The 22,935-nt window shown below is 31.8% G+C and overlaps 1 protein-coding gene across 1 annotated transcript; it reads left to right on the top strand.

Annotated features, from left to right (window-relative positions):
- The first annotated feature begins 1,484 nt into the window (after positions 1-1,484).
- On the top strand, positions 1,485-22,647 carry LOC126974529 (zinc finger protein 569-like). Its single transcript, XM_050822044.1, has 7 exons — positions 1,485-1,637; positions 2,091-2,449; positions 5,572-5,667; positions 6,343-6,813; positions 8,687-8,896; positions 15,776-16,599; positions 16,705-22,647. Exons 2-7 carry the CDS (start codon positions 2,214-2,216, stop codon positions 17,022-17,024), a joined length of 2,157 nt encoding a protein of 718 aa, XP_050678001.1. The 5' UTR covers positions 1,485-1,637; positions 2,091-2,213; the 3' UTR covers positions 17,025-22,647.
- Positions 22,648-22,935: the final 288 nt, after the last annotated feature.

A 22,935-nucleotide genomic window follows, 5' to 3' on the forward strand; every position in this document is an offset into this window, starting at 1 on the left:
AACATTACCAAGAATATATTGAGAAGCAACAGTCAAGATGTTAATTTCTTTGAATTTTACTCTCAATTATTCTTTAAGACCTAGGTTATCAATAGCGCGAGTAGCCCTCTTCTGCAGCACAAAGATTGTATTTATCGGCAGCGTTGCCCCTGCTGTTGCAGGGGCAACCATAACCCCTCGTTTACACCAAGGTATTATACCTGTATTTGAAAAGTTTCATACAAATTTAGAATACATGTTGTGTGCAATGTTTTCAAAATACAAAAAACTTGAAGCTTGTCATATATAAAATTTGTATGAACCTTTTCTGATGAAATTGTTTGTCACCTACTGTTGTTGTCTACATGTATATGATCTAATGTTTTATACTCATTGTAGGCTAGAAGCTAAACTTGCTTGACAGTGCTGAAGTTGATGAATATTTCTGTTCAATAGACTACTGGTACAGACAATAGAAAGTGAAGGTACTCCGGAACTTTGCTTCATGAGAGCAGTATACGTGTACATCATAAAAAATTAAGGAAATTCAAGAAAACTACGCAAGTACTGGTCACGATCATTTTCAGGAGACGACACCAACAAGGGGCCTATCGTTCCTTATTGAATGATTTAAGTCACCGCCGTCATCCGATCAGAGAATGTGTCTCTTGCAACAAAAGAGGAATCACAGGAGCGTTGCCGGCTCTTAGGGAAGGTGTACGCGCTTTTTATGTTGGCTGTTTGTTTGAGATCTCTAGCTATTTATTGGTGATTAATATTCATCTTTATTGTATTTGCATAGGATATCATAGGCAAAAAAAAGTAGTCAATAATACTGATACTCTCGAAACTATTATAAAAGTATCGAAAGAATATCTTAATATAAGCCGAGATAAATATTACTAATAAAGCTTATGTCTTTGACCACTCCTCTTATGTTCTTCTTTTCACAAAAGCGGTCTGTCCGGTAAATGTTTAAAACTTTATCCACCAAGCATGGGTAGAGTATAAAACTTGTTTTAAATAAGTATTATACATAAATTTCATTAAAATTAACAATACTTGTTAAAAACATGTATGTTTTATGTTGGTGTGAGCGCTGTCCTTGTATCCAACTGTATCAAACATGTCTCAGATCTATATGTGAACGCAAATGTGTTTTATACTTATATAAAATCTTGTTGGCAAAATGGTTGGCAACACAGTGTGAATGCAAGAATGTTTCAGACAATTACAATACATGCTAAAAACTTATAAATATGTTTTTACAAGTATTCTACAAGTTTTGTATAAAACAAGTTTTTGAGTTGTTTCTTGGTGTAAACGAAGGGTAAGACTTAATATTCTAATCATAGGACTTTTAATTTTGTCCGAGGCGCTTGGCGCTTGAGCGGTTGTATTTACAAGATTATAGCCGTCATCTGTCAATCTATCAATGACTGCACGTTTCATACAATCTGATATATTCGCTTTTTCTTAGAGTGACATCCTCTTTGTCGGCCACATTCGGCAACCGCCCGGCCATCTTAAAATCTGTAAATGTAAATTCCAAATTGTAATGCACCCGGCGTATCTACATATTATTTTCTTTTTCATTTAAAATAAAATGTAACTTTGAATTTAATGCCGTGGTAAATTTGAGGACCTTCTTAGATTTCGTAAGTTTTAATTCATCATATCACATACGAAATGTTACTATAATAGCATATTAATTGATTGAAAGGGTTGGAATAATTAATTACTATAGTTATCTAGCGTAGGGTTTAAAATCAATATCTCAGGCAAAGAATAGTTTGTAATATTTCATACACTGCAAGAAATACTATTATACTTACTGTAAATTCAAGATAAAATGGAGTGTTTTATGTACCTTCAAGGTTATATTAGTAATGGTGAATGGAAAAGTTAAGATAATAAAAGAAAATAAAACTTTATGTAATCTTAACACTTAAGGTACATACTTAAAGCTTGGTAACTTACTTTAACATGATACTGGTAAATCTCTGGTGTGTCTTCCAGTAGGAAGAATAGAATATAATTGTCACTAGAGTGTCTTGTAGTAAAACAAATTGTCTTTGAAACTTCTACATGTTTACTAAATACAATTTCAGATCTAATAGGCCCATCCAACCATGTAGGCACAATACAGAAAAACAATTAAATAGATGATCCAGTCAGCAGCCATCAAACAATGACAAGAAACAGAAATTAAATGGATCACACCTAAATTAAATATGGCATCTACAAACACAAATCCATCCAAAACTAAGACAACAATTGACATTGTCGGTGGAATATATTGCAAGATATGTAGCAAGACATATGGAAATAAAAAAGATTATGATTCCCATTACCAGGAACACAGTAAAGATATTGAGTATACTTGTGTTGTCTGTCACAAGGATATATCTGGATATGCTAGCTTCCGCGGACATTGCTATACTAGCCATGTTATTAAAAACAGATTCAAGTATGTATTTTTTGTTACTTTTAATTGATTTATTTATTTATTAGAAAAGGCTTACCAACTAGACATACATTAATATTATGACTAGTTATAATGTAACATTTCTTATATTTAATATTTGTATATCTAACTTATAGGTATGCACAGCGTTGCCTTCATTTATTATTGTAAGTTAAGTAATACTACTACAATATGTGTTTACTATTACTAAAAACTAATTTTATACGTCCAAATTATAAGGGTTCAAAAGTGTATTTCTTAAAATTGCCAAATGTTTTAAAATTTATATCTATACTACTATTACTATGGAATTTAGTGTTATATAATTTTAAGATAAGTTGGATAGGTGAATTTGAGCCATAATTGTTTCTGAAGAATTGTACATGTACTGGCAGATATGTACTAATACAACAAGGATAAGGTGGTACACATAATCCAATCTTAGATAGAAGTAATGGACAGTCTAATTGATTATTTAATAATTTATATAAGAAAAGAATTTGTGACGCATTTCTTCGTTATTCTAAGGTTTTCATATTGAATAATTTTAATTTGTCTTTGTAACTTATAATAGTGTAATTATCAGTGACATAACTCAATTTGGATATTTTTTTTTTTTTTGATGAATGATTTTTGCTTGATACAAATAAATGAACTATTATGTCTGATTAAAATTACTTTCCTATTTCAAAATAAAAATAAAATAATCCAAACAATTTGTTAATAAATAGTTGCTTGCTAATAGATTTTCAAAGAGTGACATCTCAAGACAATTACCTAATATGCAAATATTGGGGTTGAACTGTAAAGTAGATCCTGTAGATGAAGCCACAACCAGAGAGTTGAACAAAGCATACAAGGTTTATCAACAATATTTGTATTGAATGGTTGGCTCATTTGGAAGAGCTCTCTCACGGAAAGTGAGAGGTCGCATGTTCAAGTCCCACATCTTTTATTTGAGTAATTAATCCCAGAAGCGAGGACAACAATTTATTAAGATTTACTTTCCTATTGTGTATTAGGCTGGGTGTACTTGAATTTGGGGAATGTAACCAAGATTGTGTGTTTGAATGAGAGTTTGTATGTGGACTAGATTCATTATTGTAAAACAAAAAAAAAAAAAGGCCTGTCAAAAGAACATACAACTAGTATGTATGTATAATAAATTATTTTGAAAGGTGCTAAACTGCTAATATACACATAAAATTCATCATTGAAAAATGAGAAAATATATATTTCAGTAAGAAAAATTGTATATAACTACATAGGAGTGGATGTGGCATTCTATTAAATTACGAACATCTGTGACAGGAGGCCTCACTCTTACATAATTATTTCCATCAATTATAACAGTACCAAAAAATTGTTAGGTGTAATTTAAATATTATAAAAAATATTATTTAAAATTTATTTATATGATTCTTGAAATATTCTATAAAAATAAAAAATATTTGATATGGTAATTCCAATTTTTTTTTTTTTATGGATTAGGAGGATAAACGAGCGTACGGGTCACCTGGTGTTAAGTGATCACCACTACCCACATTCTCTTGCAACACCAGAGGAATTAGTGTATTAGTGTACGCGCTTTTTTTTTGAAGGTACCCATGTCGTATCGTCCCGGAAAAACTGCACTGTGGAGGACCGCCACACATCCAGGCGGAGGCGAGTTGTGCGAAGGTGGAATTCGGCGGCGGGAATCAGGTTAAACAGCTCTTCGGAACACTCCCCGTGATTCTGTTGCTAAAAATGAAATATACGTCCTATTATTTTCTCAATAAAATAATTCATGTTCTTAACAAATTTTTTAGATAAATTTTGTTTAGTTTTACTTTAGTTAATATGAGAAAATGTGAATTAAAAAAACTTGAAAATTAAATTATCCCATAATTACCTTGTAGCTTTCACTTCTTTAAATTCAGGGGAAACAAAATTTGGGCTTCATTTATAAAAAAAGTGTCATCAAAAAGAATCAAAAACATGTCTACTTTTGGAATATTGTTTAATTGTACTTTATCAAATCAACTTTTAGCCATTGTAAATAATAATTATACAAATGATTTAATAATAAAACACCAAGGCGGTCCTCCACAATGCGGTTTTCAAGGAGCTTTCTTCCACATACTACAAAGCTGTGGAATGAGCTTCCTTGTGCGGTGTTTTCGGGACGATACGACATGGGTACCTTCCAAAACAGTGTGTACACCTTCCTTAAAGGCGGGCTTGTGATTCCTCTGGTGTTGCAAGAGAATGTGGGCGGCGGTGATCACTGAACACCAGGTGACCCATACAATTGTTTGTCCTGCTGATCCATAAAAAAAAAACCAAGATAAAATTTAATACTTATATGTTAATACCTAATCACCTAAAATAATATCTAGCAACCATACCACTGATTATCTTAGCAGTTGTGTTTACATGGACATTGATGTCACATTGTGCTTCAATCAATAGCATTTTGTTTCGATATTTTATACTTTCGCATATTTTGATTAATTAATATTTAATATTGAGGAAAAACTTAATAAGAAAAATCTGTTAAATGTGTGTGTTTATTTTTATCAATAATAATATAGTTTAATCTTTGAACTTAATATACATGCATATACCCTCTTAATATGATCTTGTGATGGCATATAATTTGTGGATTAGTGTGTGAGTGTGCATGTATTTGGATTAGATGTGTGCGATTAGTTTTTTTTTAAATGAAAATAATGAATGAGATGAGCAGGACATTCAGCTGATGGTCATTGATTCTCCCTGGCCATTACAATACTCTGCTGCTCAGGATTCTTGAAAAACCCAATATAATTCTGAGTTGCACTACAATTATGCTCGTCACTTTGAGACATAAGATGTTGTCTTATTTGGCCAGTAATTTCACTAACTACGGTGCCCACAGTAATGTTTACACATTACTGTTTCACGGCAGAAATAAGCGCCTTTGTGGTACTCATAATTTAGCTGGTATCCTGTGCAAAGGAGCCGCTCCCTAGTGTGTCTTAATATGCTATTTTTACTTTGATAATATTGATATATTTTAAGGAAGTGTACGTTATAATAGTATGTTATCTCCTTTCCAAAAGATAAGTGGAAATAGTAATTAATTAAAATTTTACTTACAGGTGTGAACAATGTTCCAAAACATTCTCCAAAATGTCTGCACTGAAGGATCACATAAACTTAATACATCAAAATCAATGCACAACTTGCAATAAAAAGTAAGCAAATAAATGAATAAATAAAATTCTATGCATCATAGTAAAATCAATATTATTAGTCTTCATATTTTAGCCTTTTACAATTTAAAAATTTTACTGAGTTACTTTTATTTTAGCTAAATTTGTTCCCACTTCTAGATGGATTATTTATTAGGTTATCTTCTAGGTGAATTTTAAATCATGTAGGTTATAGAATGATATTTTGGAATGTCAAAGATCAAAATCATTTACCACCTTCTGTGTACAACAGAGTAGTTTCATTAAGTTTTATATTTGAGGTTGAATGAGAGAAAGTGATAAGATTTTAAGTTACTATTCCTTTGCTTTTACATATTATTACGTTTTTGTAAGACTGGATTCTTTTCTATCGATCCCATTATTATTCGACACAATTAACTGCTTATCTGGTTTTGAAGATTAGTTGATATCAAACTGTTTTCTTTAGGGGAGGTCAATTCTTAGTATTACACATACTGGTCTGTGATCTGAAACGAATTTCTTATTTGAAATAACCTCAATATTAGTCCTGTTTTGTTGCATAATACAAAATCAATATAGTTTTTAGTAATGTCAGGAGAGATACATGTACACCTTCCTATTTACATTTTTATTGAAAAATTTCTTAATTATGAGACCGTGAATACAAAATATAATACGCGTCAAATATATTTCCAGATTCTCAACCAAAAAAGAGCTACATTTACATAAAATAATCCACCGTAGCAACGATGGACCCCCATTCCAGTGTCAAGAATGCAAAATTAACTTGGACTCCTTAGATGCCTGCAAAACGCATGTAGATGTACATTTAACATTTACCTATTCATGCCCAATTTGTGAAGAGATTATACCCCAAAAGGAATTTGCTACGGATCATCTAAAACAACACTTTGGCAATGTAACTTCGGAACAAGTAATATACGAAACAATAAATTCGGCGAATACTGCTCTGGAAAAGCTTGGTGGGATTTCTTGTTACTTTTGCACCATGATATTGCCCACTAGATCTGAATTTGATGCACATTTTCTATATGAACATGGTGATGAAGACATATTGTATACATGTGTGGTGTGTGGGAAACCGTTTGATAAATATTCAAGTTTCAGTGAGCATGTCTACAACCACTTTACAAAAGGAAGATTTGCGTAAGTAATTTGTTAATTAAAGAAACTTTTCATGTAACCAACTTTTTCTGGGACAGATGCAAGTACAAAAAGTGGCCATGTGCGAATCAGACTTGCCCATGAAGGGTTCCGTAGCAGCAAGTAACATAAAGTTATATAGAAAGGAAAATGATATTAAATTATTTAAATGGATAAGGCAAAATATCTTTGCCCAAAATCATACAGTGCATTGAGCTCTCATCATTTATACATATTAAAAAAACTACTTACTAGATCTCGTTCAAACCAATTTTCGGTGGAAGTTTGCATGGTAACTATTCAGTTTAGAAAAAATTTAAATTAATAATGTCAATATCATTTTTGAAGACCTATCCATTGATACATATGGGTTTGATGAACAAAAATGTTTGAGTATCAGTTCTAAGTATGGGGATCCCCAAAATTTATTGTTTTTTTTTTTATATTTTTGTGTGAAATGTTCAAAGAATACAAATACTTACCAAGATTCAACGGTATAGTTCTTATAGTTTTATGAATAGACAATCATGACGAATCTATAAGTGTTCCGTTTTTTGCCATTTGCCTACAGAACCCTAAAAAGTGAGAATGCATAAGTACACTTAATTTAAGATGTTGACTGTCTGCTATTTTGCTTATGGTCCCTGGTACATTCATGAGAATTATATATATTATTTGTTAGGTCCTTATGATGGTTTTATGAGTAAAAAAAGTATGTAATTATACTGAAAACCCATTATTTCAACATGCACTACATGTAAAATGCACAGACATCACAGCTAGATGTTTGTGCATATCATGTAGTGCATACCTATACATCTCAGTTTAATTTTCATACATTGTAGATAAAAGAAACAGTGTAGTTAACACCTTTCAAAAGCTGTTAAATATTTTTAGCTGGTAAAAACAAAATTCCTCAGTGTTTGAATTATTTTAATGAGTCATATTACCCCTCTGCCCTTATTCGTTTATCTGGTGTAATAAAAAAAAAACAATGAGACATTTGTGTTTCTCTTTCCCCAGTTCATTGTTCATATGACCCCTAAAAAATCAATGTTGTTGCTTAAACATCCAGCCTAAAAAACCTGTTACAGATGTGCTTCATGTTTTTTACCACCGCTAATAAAGTGGTCTCAGAATAACTTTATTTATTTATGAAATGTTTGGTTTATGCATTATTATTATAGTTTTTTATTACTTATGCATAAACTCTAGTTATTGCGTATTCATTTACATTTACTTTTTCAACTTGTATAAGGCATTACTTTTAAGTATTTGACGTTTGAGTATTTTTTGTTGCATCACATTACATATTTTGTCGTTGAAGTGACTTGTAAAACAATGAAGCTGTAAATGTTGACTTAAAACAGGGGCGGTGAGTTTCTTGCTACTTCTTCTCATTAAAGCTCAACTTTTTGCGAAATGGCGATAAATTTAAAAAGAAATTAAACTTGGCATCTATAAGTATTATTTCCTTGACGAAGAAAGTGATTGTGATTTGATTGCAAGAAGAACCAAACAATCAAACAACAAAATCAACAAACCTTCAAGATTTAATTGATAATTATTACTTAAAGCCCATGTTAGAACCTTTCCTAAAGTTTGTGGAAAAAAGAGATCAAAATGTTGCATACAAATATGTTTGTCTCATATATTTTTAAATTTAATTGGTTGATTTTCTTAATTGATCAATGATTTTCTCGACGTTTGCATTTAAAATACAAAATGTTAAGTAAAATTCAAATTAAAAACTTTATTGTAACAAAAATCTATAAAATTTGTCCATGAGTGTATAAGGTATATAATGGTCTTAACGTGGTATCACTAACTATTCTTATTAAATTGAATGTTCAATATTTCTTTTAAAATTTTTCAGTTGTGATCTGTGTCCAAAATCGTTCCCACGTCTGTCTCTGCTCGTGACTCACATTTCAGTATGTGCAAACTCCGAGGATGGCAATAATGAACCGTTTGTCTGTATCCACTGCAATAAATGCTATGCCACTGAGCAGAGATTGGATTATCACTTGCAGAACGCTCACAAACAGCAAAACCTCAAGTGTCCGGAGCCAGGCTGTGATAAAATGTGAGTATGTTGAAGTCAAGTGTCTGTAATGAAAGGTTTTGTAAAATATACCCCCATACATTATATAATCAAATTATATACTGTCAAAAAACTATATCTGAAAAAGCGGCTTTAACGGCTTAACATGCTTACGTGGAATCTATAATTAGGTATGGTATCATATGGGGTAACTCAACAGTAATAAATAGAGACTTAATAGCGTTAAAAAATGTTTGAGGGCTGCAGCGGGAAAAGGACCCCTTGAAAGCTGCAGACCCGTATTTAAAAAATATAACTATATTCGAAAAAAAATTAGCGAATTCAGTAAACATGAAAACACTTCTCTTTTCCCATTCAGGGTCCCCACCAAACTACAAGTACCTTGCTGTAGAATTACATTATTTCATAGAAACTGTTTTTGTATGTGCATAAAAATCTATAATCACATCCCAAAGATAATAAGAGAGGTATCATCAAATAGGAATTTCTCATCTAAATTGAAAATATACCTTATTAAAAACTGCTTATATTCATTCGAAGAATATTTTCAATTAAGGACGCGTTTACGAATCCGACAAAAATAAGATATTTTTCGGTAGAGTTTGTGATGAAATGAAACTTAATCTAACAAAACTAAAAATTCCCACAAATAGATAACTTCTTTATCTCCAATTAGCGGGAAATTTTTGCTTTGAAATTTTGATATTTTATGTCGTAAAAACGATTATCCGCTACCTCTTCACACATAATTGACGAAATGGGGCTTCATTCAGGATCAGTTTTCTGCTACTACTTACATAATTTTGTCTCTTAAAAATTACGTAAGGAAAGCAGATATAATATTTTCAAAAACACGGGAAATAAATTAATGAATATGTTATGAATAATCTCAGAAAAAAATAAAAATGAATCGTCTAAAATTCATATATTTTTCTGATAAGCATGAGCTTTAGAGTGTGGTATTAAGGGTTATTTTATTTTGTCACTCCGTACTCATTGCACAGAGAGATCTATCGAAACAACGTCAGTCCGCGCTCGGCCGCCGTCGTGGGTAGACACTGTCGGTTGTAAGTAGCAGCTCGTACTCGGAAAGATCGCTGTACGAACATGAATATTTTTTATAAGCTCTACAATACTGTCTTTGATACTTTACATATTTTGTACGCAGTCAGATTTTCAAAAAATTATGTTTCTGTATTTTTTTGAAGAATTAGTGATTTATAAGTTCATCTCTAAATATAAGGTCTATATTAAATCGAAATCCAAGATGGCGCCTATGAAATTTACCAACTTTTCTTCATGGGTGTCATTTTCATGGTTTTCGGGGTCAACAATAACGAATATCGGGTCAAAATCGAAATCCAAGATGGCGCCTATAAAAATTAACCAACTTCTCTTCATGGGTGTCTATTCATGGTTTTCGGGGTCAACAATAACGAATATCGGGTCAAAATGGAAATCCAAGATGGCGCCTATGAAATTTACCAACTTCTCTTCAAGGATGTCATTTTCATGGTTTTCGGGGTTAACAATAACGAATATCGGATCAAAATGGAAATCCAAGATGGCGCCTATGAAATTTACCAACTTCTCTTCATGGGTGTCATTTTCATGGTTTTCGGGGTCAACAATAACGAATAGCCGGTCAAAATGGAAATCCAAGATGGCGCCTATAAAATTTACCAACTTCTCTTCATGGGTGTCATTTTCATGGTTTTTGGGGACAACAATAACGAATATCGGGTCAAAATCGAAATCCATGATGGCGCCTATGAAATCTACAAAATTTTCTTCATGGGTGTCATTTACAATGTCAAAATAAGAATTAATTCAAAAACGTAAATTATATTATAAAAGGCCTGTCTAATCAATATCCCAGATGCTAAATTAATTCTTCATTCCCTAAATATATAAATATTTACGTTTCGACTTTTCACCCACAATATTTACAATACACATTCCGTTACCAATCTAATTAAAAAATCTCAAAGTTTGATTTTGAAAGACCTATGTAATGATACCCTACATGCAAAAAAAAATTCATCCCCTTTTTAACCACAAGAAGCCCTACCCTTCTTATCAATTATTACCATCATATTATGTCAAGAAGAGTTATTTCGATAGGTATTGTAATCATAAGGTATAAGCTATTACATAAATGTAACGTATATCTTCCTTAATCCCGCATTATTTTCAAAAGACCAAAGGAAATGTCATGTATCAAACCTGAATCTAACTTTCGAAGACCTATCCAACGATACCCCACAAGGTAAGTCTCCAGTATTTTTTTCAACTCCTCTTTTAGGGGAGGTGTCCCTTGGGGGGAAGTTACGTCTAAAGCACCAGACAACACAAAAAATGGCGTGCGTACAAGGTGCACATGTCAGAAGTGAACCTTATTTGTGAAAACAAATTTTAAATCTCGTTTATATTAATAATTATCCTATCCTAATCCTTCTCTAAACCAATTGATTTTTGTCAATATTACAAATTATTAGATGTTTTACTTATCATCATTTCTCATTAAACCTGCACGATAAAAAGCTAGTAAGGAAGATTTTCCACATACTCGCGGCCGAGCGCTAAACCTGCATGATACATCGCTAGTAGTGAAGTTGTTTTACTTCATAGCGGTACTATCTGCTTCATGCTACATTCGAATTTTCTCACTCTATCTCAATCAGACTCAATCTCCCTCCCCTCTTCTTAGATAAAAGCGTCCTTCATTTTCGTAACACTTTATTCCGTCTCGTCCGTAAAAATTTACATAAAAACCCCCATGCGGGCTAAGACGTTTCACTTCAAAAATGATCCCAAAATCGTTCTCTGGACCCTCGAGAACCTCGGATACGATACCCATATTGTTGAAATCATAATTTTGCGCAGCGGCCATCTTGGATTTCAAAAATTATCCCAAAATCGTTCTCTACACCCTCGGGAACATCGGATACGTTACCTATATTGTTGAAATCATAATTTTGCGCGGCGGCCATCTTGGATTAAAAAAAACTACGTTTACTGCACACGACGTTATACTACAGAATTGCCATCCAAAGTTCTAATAAGTAACTACTAAACGAATACATCAACCAATTATCAAAAATACATAGGTATTAAAAAAAAACAAAATTCCAACTTGCTAAAGTATCTAAGTCATTTGATTCCCGCAATTAACTTTAAGTATGTGTATGTGTTTTGGAGCGGTGTCAGTGTAGTGGTGTGATTCGATACCTCTTTGTTTTGAGAACGCGTTCTTAAAAGCTTGACTTTTTTTTAAATAATTTAATATTAATAAATAATACTGCTGCAAATCTTTTGTTAAATTGATATTATTGTAACTAATGATTTAGAAATGTATTTTGTAAAATTTGCACATCATAAATGTGGCAAACATGTACTTTATAATATTTATGGTACATCAATCTAACATATTTATGCAAGTAAAAACTTTGACTTTGACTTTAGTTTAGTTTAACAATTATTAGGTCTCTTGTTTGTTCCATTATAACAATATGTCAGTTTATCTTCTTCCTTGAACTAGCCCAGGCCGTTCCAGAAAGCTAGCAATTCTATTCAGACTGCTGCAGGTGTCAGAAAGTAATGCTGGAGATTGGATCATTTGTTCAGCCACCCTCCTAAACTCATGCTGTGTTGCATCAATGCATCCCCTGCATAGTCGGCTGTCTGTCATGCCTATAGTAAACAGATGCTAAATAATTTATATGATTAGATGTTTAATAATTTGCACAATAATTATTAATCCCAGAAGTGAGGAATATCACTATAAAAATAAAAAAATGTTTAAACAAATGCTTGCATGTCCCTATTTATGTGTATATCCATACTGTTAAGAGGGCTTCTATTGATCCTTTGCGCAGCCATATTTTAAACTGTTAATGGAGTATGGAGTAGCAGTGGTTTGAGATCATATAGTACAGCCTCTCCTTTTGATGGTTTTTCCCGTATGGTCTCATTTCGATGTAACAATTTAAATATTTATAATTGTAACTACATTATATGTATTGTCGTAATAATTAGATTGACTCTTAGGTAGTCTTATATTTTTCATTTCATATTACTTAGGACAACTCTAAGATACAGTTCCTGATGATGTCTTTTAGGAAAAGCCAATATATTCTATGGGACTTTCTGGGGACATGTGTAGCGTGTACTAATACACTCACATTTTGTTATTTTAATGGTTTACACATTTAGGACATGGTAATGAATGAAAACCAGTAAGTAAGTAAGTAACCAGTACCTCATGTGATTCCTTCCCTTGAACTCTGTAGGATTGAACATCTAGAAGTCTGTTTTAGTATATAATTTCCTTCATTACAAATGATTTAGAAAGGTGTTGTCATACACTTTTGGACTTGTTTTATTGACCATAATAATAATAATATATTTATTTGCAATAAGCATAGTATACAAGGGTGTTAAAATATTATAATAATGAGCTTATGTTTTGCTAGCACTATTCCTAGCATGCAAATATTTAACTACAATGAATATCAGAATTTCATTTCCATATATTCCTTAACACTATAAAAATTATAAGCTATATATATAATATAAGCTATATATGTAGTTGGCTAAATGTAGCCAACTACATATATAGCTTATTCTTAAATTATCTAGAATTTAAATTTTTAATGCTAAATTATCTAGAATTTAAATTTTTAATGCTACTCGGTAACTTTTTATAAACACGAACACAAATACATACACAACTTTTATTATATTTAGTAATTTTTGGAACATCATGTAGAACGAGTCTTTGTGGATCACGTCGCTTCCGCGGATTTAGATCATTAGCTGATTTAAACAATTCTTTATTTTTTTTACAAATATACATATCTCGAAGATATATAGCGACGGCAAAGGCAATAATCCTAGTTTTTTAAATATGGGTTGACACGATTGCTCAGGAAGCATCCCGTACATTGCCACTTTTTTTGAGCAATAAATGCTCTGTTTATATGTGTGCTGTGTCCCCATAATATAAGCCCGTAGCCGTAGTCATTATAGCTATCTGTTTCTAAGCTTGTTACGTTTTTGACTTGCTTAAGCGCATATACGAACTTATTTATTCTCTTGGATATATTATCTGCTTCCTCTTTCCAATTGAAATTCTCATCTTTTATTACTCCTAGAAACTTTGTATGTGCTACTTCTTTAATTGTTGTGTTTTTTACTTGTATGTTGTATTTAGGATTATAACATTTATTGAAATTGATATATACGGATTTATTTTCAAATTATTTATATCAAGGCGTTGTATTAATTTATTTATAGTGTTATTAATTTCAATCTCATGATTATTGATATATGTAGTTGTTATTTTTTTCAGACGCTACAACGATTGTGATATCATCAGCAAATAACACACATTGATGTTTGGTTATGTTAATAATATCATTTATATATAGTAAGAATAGGATAGGGCCCAGCACACTTCCTTGTGGAACGCCACATTTATTGTGCTTGTATTCAGACAAGAAAGGGACCATATCTCCATTGTCATCTATTTTATCAATAACAACACATTGTTGCCTGTTGCTAAGATATCATTTCAATACTTTAGTGTAGGACCCCTGATACCGATTAATTCAAGCTTATCGAGTAGCAGATCCTGGGAGACTACGTCGAAGGCTTTCGAGATATCAAAAAATAGTCCAGTAGTTAGATTGCTATTATTGATACTTGTAACTATAGCCTTTTCAAGAGAAAATACCGCTAATGAAGTTAACTCCTTTTTTGAAAGCCAAACTGTTTGCTGTTAATTATATGAAGTTTTTCGCAATAATCGGTTAATCTTCTGTACATGCACTTTTCATATATCTTAGACAATATGGGTACCAAAGTTATTGGACAATAATTATTAATATTATATTTTTCACCTATTTTAAATAATGGCTTGACAGATAATTGATTAGCACACCCTTTAATAATTTTGATGTTGATTTCATCATAACCTACTGAATAGGACTTAGTTAAAGACATTATTTCTCGTCTAACCTCGTTTTCTGTCATGGGTTTTAGGAACATAGAGTTTACAGGGGCACTAATAGTAGATGATTTTTTAATACTTTTTTGTGTTGTTTTATGTGTTATATGAATGTAGTGATTGTTAAAGGCAGTCGTAATATCAACGGGTTTTGTTATTGTCGTGTTGTTAACAATAATTTTCTCTATGTTTCCTTTGCAATTTGTGTCTTGTATTTCATTTTTAATTTGTCCATGTGGCTCTACATTTATTTTAATTTTTGTTTATATACTTAATGTTTCCATTTTTTTTTAATCCACTATACATTTTTTTAGAATATGTCTTATCTCTATTTTTATTACTAGTATTGTTATTTTTATAGTATTTACATCTTAGTTTACGTTTATTAAAACAACTTTTTTTAAGCCTTGACTTATCCAGTTTTGTTTATTTTTATGTTTGTTATTCATTTTTGCTTTCACTTTTGGGAAGCAAAGATTGTAAAATAGACATAAATAGTTCATGAAACTCACTGAATGCGTTTGCGTTATTTTGCATATATACATGCGATATTTCATTATATCAGGATAAATTGTTTAAGCATTCCCTGAACTTGGGAATATTGTCCAAATTTATAATCTCTTTTATAAATAAAATATGTAGTACTTTTTTGCGTCTTTTCATTAACAGAAAAGCTTAACATTTGGCCTGTGTCATGGTCAGAGAAAAAGGGGCTTGACTGATGCGTTAGCATTTTGAATATTGCTAAGAATATGATCTATGCAAGCTGTTGTAATTATTGTGCATTCTGGCCACAAACTCAAATAAATCTTATAAAAGTAGAAGATTTAGAATGTTTATTTTTTTAATTTTATTCAGTTAATCTACAAGATTCTTTCTCTTGGTTCCAGATTTGATAAATGCCACAAGTTCATTCTCCATCAACGCCACCACAACACAAACATGCAGAACTGGTGTCGTCAATGTGGAATGCTGTTTACTTCTCTCGTTTCCTGTGTGAAACATTTAGATATACACAAGAAGAAACATTTTATCTGTCCGGTTTGCAACAGACATTTTGCAGAGAAGTACATGATCACACCACATCTTCCACAACATTTTGAAACTACACTCCACATTTGCAATATTTGTGGCAAAGTCTACAATGCTAAGTTCCGTTTGATTCAACATATGAAAACCCATGCCGAGAAGAAAGGCTATAAATGCAATTACTGCCCCATTAGTTTCACAAATTCAGCAAATCTAGAGCAGCATATGCACATACATACGGGTGTTAAGCAATACCATTGTGATATTTGTGTCAAGTCATTCACATCATATCCAAATTTTTATAAACACATGAATAAAATCCACAAAATTTTATTGAAAAAAACTACAGCTGCAAAGAATATGCCCATTGGCGAAAATACCAATGAGAACTTAAATGAAAATAACAATCTTATACAAGATTTGAATGTTTGTATACAAAGTAATCATATTGACAGTCAGAATCATGATTTGAATTTAAATCAGAGCAGAGTTGATAACAACAATGAGTTAGACTTGGGTCCTGTTAATTTTGATGCAGAGAATGGTGAAAATTTGTCAGCCCATATTTTGTATGAACCAGATCCGGACTGTTTGGATGATACACATATTAATGCTAAAGAGTCATTGTTTGACACCGTTATGGATGATCAATACAAATCGATAGAAACTAACAGTACCCAAATAGGTAACAATCTTTAAGATATTTTTCATAGTTTTGAATAATAAAAGTTAAGTGACATGTACAGGACTGTTTTACACTAATACGTATTTGTATTCACTCTCATTTCAGATTACATCTCGACAACTGCTGTAGAACCAATAGAGATCAGTTCAAAAATCCCTCCAGAATATGGACCAGAGTTCTCAAGCAATATTGACGGAACGAGCATTATATGTCTAGATGATCATGTCTTACCACACATTGACCCGTTGCTGCCTCATTTGGATCCTCTAATGGTAAAAAATGGTATAGATATGAATGATCCATTTAATATTACAGACGAGAAATGGGAGCCACCCATTATAACAATGTTCTATCCAGATTACCATGGTTATGAAATGTCTGAAACTAATAATATAGCGTCTATGATTAACGCTGACATATTTTAAATGTTACATAGTTGATATATCAATGTTATGGTTGAAATGGTCTTTCACACTTTAATTGATTGCAATTTTTACTGTATGTAATAGTGTTTTATTATAATCAGGTATATTTAATGTTTGGACATGTTTTTATGTGTAAGTAATTTGACTGAATAATGTGAGGGTAGATGAAAAAAATGCTTTTTGCTTTATAATTGGCAAAGGACAATTTAATTACATATTATCAGAAACTACATTTTATAAGGCATTGTGTCTCAAAGTGTACAAAATGAAGGTATTTCTGTAACATATTCTTCTTCATATCTGTGCCCAGAAAATTTGTTGTAAATAAAAATTATAAAACAATTAGTGTTTTACAATCTACTTTCATGTTATTAACCTTAATATATTTTTACAATATTAGTGTTGTGAACCGTCTGCACTAGCAATTTATATAATATATCTATACATGTTGTCTATTTTATGTGTAACAATATTAAAGACCATTTCAACTATCTGTAATGCTACCTCACTAATAATTACCTCACTAACCCGTAGGATATAATTATTATGATACTTTAACATATATCCCACCAGATTAGACATAATATGCTACCTCATTTAGTTGTAACGATTTCACTTGCTCTTCTGTCAAACACTGTCGGTTTGATTTGTGTGATTAAGTCGAGTGAATGCTTTTGTTTTGAGTTTGTTTTTTTATTTCTTATGCTTTGCAAGTAGATGTGACCTATAAAAATCATACTGAAGGACTATTATGTATCTATTCTAATTAATTATATAAAACTTTATATTTGATAATATTGTAAAACGAAAGTCGAGTCTAATGTTTATTACATTTCAGCGTAAGAGTGCATTGCATACCCATCTAACCTTTCAAGTATTTAAAAGTAACCTTTCAAATATTTATTAGTCAATTTCTTTGAACAATGACATTCATAATAGACCTACAGATATGGTTGGTGTTGTTCTTTGTCCGTTCAGCAAAATTCTAAAAGCATAATTTCCAGGTCTAGGCTTAGTTTGCAACCAGCTTTTTCTGTATATTCAGCGTAAAAGCGGCACTTTTTCTGCATTTAAATTTGCTTGATTCGCGCCACCGTACATAATATGTAATAGTAACTTCATTTTGAAGACTTCATTTTATGGTGGCTCGGATAAAAATTTCGATTCCTTTTTTTTAATTATTTTAAGAGTTGCGAGGCCAAGCCTCGCAATTTTAGTGTAAGTGAATCGATAGTGCTGTGATATTTTTATGTATATTAGTTGGTAAGTGTAAGTTGAGTACAAATAATGTTAATAAGCATATATTGTGTCATCGAAGGTCCGTCTCGGTTTGATAATGGTGATTATAATAAATTGTGTAGTATGAAATGATAATAATAATATTATATATATTATAAATATAATCATCTGATAATTTGGGAACTATAAGTAGTAATGTTTTATTTAATAAATAATAAAAAACCAATAAAGTAGTACCTATATACCATATATACCATAAAGTTGTTGATGTTCCTTAATTAAAGATATCACACATGAGGTTATACTATTATTGTTTTGTTTTTTTTTCATTTAATATGTTCATATAGTTTTACAGGTTGACCAATATTTTTCTATTATCTTTATTAAATCGAGACGAGGCTAAATTCACGTGGATTCACGTATCAACAGAAGTAGAGCAGAGGAATGCGACGGTAGAAGACCTACTAACTTCCTGTTGCTAGAAAAAAAATTGTTTACGTATTATTACGTATCAGCCTATATTTACGTGCGGCGATTCAAAGTGAATGCGAGGCACACGGCCGTTGTAGAGATACAAAGATTTATAATATTCGACATATAAGATGCGTGGCATATTGAGAAGATAACAATGAATTAATATTTAAGCGAATTTAACTCCGAAATATATTTTCGAGAGAGTATAAATTATTTACAAACGAGAACACGGAGTCTTAGAGGTAATCGTATCCAAAGACTGTATCGTATCTTGTAAGTTGGTAAGACCGGATTGTTAAACAGGAGTACCGTACGATTCAGCTTGAAACAGACTATGGCTTCGACGCGGACGCCTTTGAACTCCGAATTGGACAGTTAAATATGGGGTGGTTCAATTATTACGTAAGTAAACTTACAATCTATTCGTGGGCCTATAAAAGCAAAATTATTGAACTTTTACTTTATTGAACTTTTAGTAAGTATGCTTATATAATATTTGAATTTGCACCCTGGAACGATGAAAACACAGTTTTGACAAGATTAATTGACAACATGAGCCACGAGCTGTGCCTCTAAAAGTGATGAAATTTAAAGAAATTTTCGAAATTGAAATTGATATTTTATAGTGCGCTTGAATAAAAAAAAAACTGTATTCAATATTGTACGTGTTTCATATGTGGACGTGAGAAGGTAGCTTCAAAAACCAAAACAAAATGCATAGAGCATTATGATTCTCGTGTTAATTACTAAACTTAATTTAGTTTGGTTGTTTAATTAAATTGAGGCCGACTTACATTTTGAACATGTATCTATAGTAACGCGCAGTTTAAATCTATGCAAGCTAAGCAGTAATAATGAATACACTGTGGCGATACAGGTATATTATTAATATGTAGTTGATAACTCATTTCTTACTCCCTAAATTCCTACCACAGTCTTGCAACCAGTGGTATTATATAGGTTGATGTATTGGGAATTACTACTTACTTACTACAATTGGAAAAACTATTTTCTGCTGGTAATATATCGCCACAGAGTATTTCCCCCCTTGCTATAGTACCAACATCTTGACATCTAAATACATAGTTTATAATTGGTGGTGTTAGACATAATGTAATCGTCATAATTCAATGTAATAGTACTTATTCAGAAAACTATCTATATTCATAATGTTTGTATTTGTGTCTATGTACTTTGTCGCAAAGGCAACAAGTTAAGTGTTTTTTTTTTCTACTTAGATATTTGACTACGCTTGCCGAACTTAAATCTTAACGTGATAGAAAGAATGAGAAAATCGGTAAATTTATTTAATTTATAAAATTATAACAACTACAGTTCTTTTCTAGTCGTTGATGTATCCACATCGCTGTATAAGAATATTTTCTTTAGGTCTAACCTATAAACGTCGAATACCGAAATTAGGTTTCTATTGAAGCACAAAATAGAAATTTCAAGAAACAAATTCAACATAACATCCAAATATCTCCTTTTTTGGACAATCTTACCTGAACTTTAGCCGTTTATAAAGTACTCATAAATTGTAAAACTGTAATTGTATTTAGAAACCTCACGCATATAATGGAGGTTTTATATGATAAACATTTATTTCACAAATTTGTAAGGATTGCTCAAAAACACGTAGGTATTTCCTAGAACCGTTTTTATTGAATTACCACTCGATATTTTTCGTTCATCGTTATCGCTTTCTCTTTCTTGTCGTCAACAGGTGATATGCGTTGGATGAAACAATACGCTTCTCGGCCATGTTCGAACACAGAACCGGAAAGGGCTCTCTTACGCGGATTGCTCTGTAGGAAAGTAAGGTTTCGGCAAGCGTTCTTCAAATGAGCACTCTGTTTATATCCAGAAAGGTCATCTGGTGTACTGTATAGGTAATATTTTTGATATAATATTGTGATTATTATTTATACTACAGCGGTTGTTATTATGATTATTTTATTGTAATTAAACGTAATTGCGTGGTGACAGGCCTAAATGTTTACAGATACGATAAGTTTTGCATTTGTTACGTTTCATAAAATAGTCTAGAATGTTATAACTATTTGTGTGATAGAACGATGGATATATTTGTAACCTTTGCGACCGTAAATGTCCTTAGTTTTAGGTATTTTCTAATTAGGTTAGAGTCGAGCACAGGGTATTGTGGTTATATATAAGGAAAAGCGTTTGTAATATCTTGACATGCGACAGTTTCCGGATCAGCTCGCTCGATACTGCCCCAATACCCTCTTTAAATAGTAAGTGTCCATCTAAATCTGTCTAAATTAAGGTTTTTGACCGGGTTGGTGAAGCTTCATCTTTAACACTATACTAAATATAGTATAATGATATACTCCGCCTGGTATTCTCTAAGACTACGTCATGATATTTGTCATACTGACAGCTCGTCAATTCATCGCTATTGTCGTGTCTCTCACATCTATAATAGCGTTGTTTCACTCGAAAATAGTTTTGAGGACAATCATCGCAACTGATATAATATTCTTATTATTAAAACGCTGTCTAATCTATTCATTATGATATCATAAATGATGTGCATGCAGTCCACAGAGAGTATCATACTTACTGTACATAGTACTTATTTGTAGATGCTGTTGCCTATCCTATGAAGGTCAGCTCTCGAAGGGCTTTTTGTAACCAAGAGAAGCGTCGCTTAACCCGGTCTGATTAATTCGATAAGTGAATATCTGTTTCAAATTCAAATTAAGTATGTACTAAGGGCTTCTAAATTATCGCATAATAAACACTCACTCTTTTGGCATAATAGAAAATAATACATATTTTTTTAATAATAGCAGATGTTTAGTATAATAATATAGTTTTTGTCCATTTAGGCAATTAAAATCTTTTTTTTTATCTACCCTCAGATCAATATTACAAACAGCCGTGTCCAGTTATAACTGATACTACCAATTGGGCAACAAAAATCTTTTTTCTAATCTACCCTCAGATCAATATTACAAACAGCCATGTCCAGTTATAACTGATACGGCTAATTGGGCAACCAAAATCTTTTTTTTTAATCTACCCTCTGATCAATATTCCAAACAGCCATGTCCAGTAATAACTGATATGGCTACCAAAATCTTTTTTTTAATCTACCCTCAGATCAATATTCCAAACAGCCATGTCCAGTAATAACTGATATGGCTACCAAAATCTTTTTTTTAATCTACCCTCATTTCAATATTCCAAACAGCCATGTCCAGTAATAACTGATACGGTTGGTTCCATTCTGGTACTTATTATTATTAAATGTTGCTACTGTTTTTATTGCTTGAATTTGATTAGTGTGCCTACCTTCATATTTAAATTACGGATTTTTACTTCGTATATATTGTGTTATTTTAAAAATAAGTTATCCATGGCTCATCTTTATTTATGAGTTGGAATATTGTATTCTGGCAGCTTGTATTGAATAGATTTTTAATAAATGTATTACCATTCATTATTCGCGAACGTAACATAAGCTTCCAAGCTATTTTGGCTACAATTTTTTTAGTAATTATAATGGAAAAATAAGCACAATGGTAAAAGTTATGCACTCCAGCAATATGAGAGAACTGGTGTTGCAAATTAAATGTTTTTTTTTAATTATTAATTGGCCAGTGTACCTAACTTATAATCGTAGTACATAAATAAGTAGTACGCCCATGTTCACTAAGTCTCGTAACTAGCTTGTCTGAAGTACGAGCTATGTTATGCTGTACCGAATACTTATCTACCTCCGCAAGCCTCCATTACGATATAAATATAGTTGTTTTGTTATATATAGACAGCGTAATTATTAGAAGAAGCGTGGCGTAAGACGTGTTTAATAAAAAAATTGTATGCGCTAGTTCGAATCTTATTGTATTGAATTTCAAATTAATAAACTATCTGGCAGAAATGGTTTTTTTAATTGAATATTTACTGACTCACTATTCTGTGTCTATTTTCATGAAGCATTTTCAAGTTGTGATTTATTCAAGCGTTTGTTTTTTATGACGATAAGAGAGGAGACGAGTAGGAGGGATCTGATAGTAATAGATACGCCCTTCCGATTACAAAGTAGTACCCGTCATGATTCTTGAAAATCTCACATAATTCTGATCGGCACCACAATTGCCCTCGTCTCCTTTTAAGACATAAGAATTAAGATGTTAGGTCTCGTTTTCCCAGTAATTTCACTAGCTGC

This window comes from Leptidea sinapis, chromosome 32 (genome assembly GCF_905404315.1).
Source record: "Leptidea sinapis chromosome 32, ilLepSina1.1, whole genome shotgun sequence".
In the NCBI taxonomy this organism is placed as follows: domain Eukaryota; kingdom Metazoa; phylum Arthropoda; class Insecta; order Lepidoptera; family Pieridae; genus Leptidea; species Leptidea sinapis.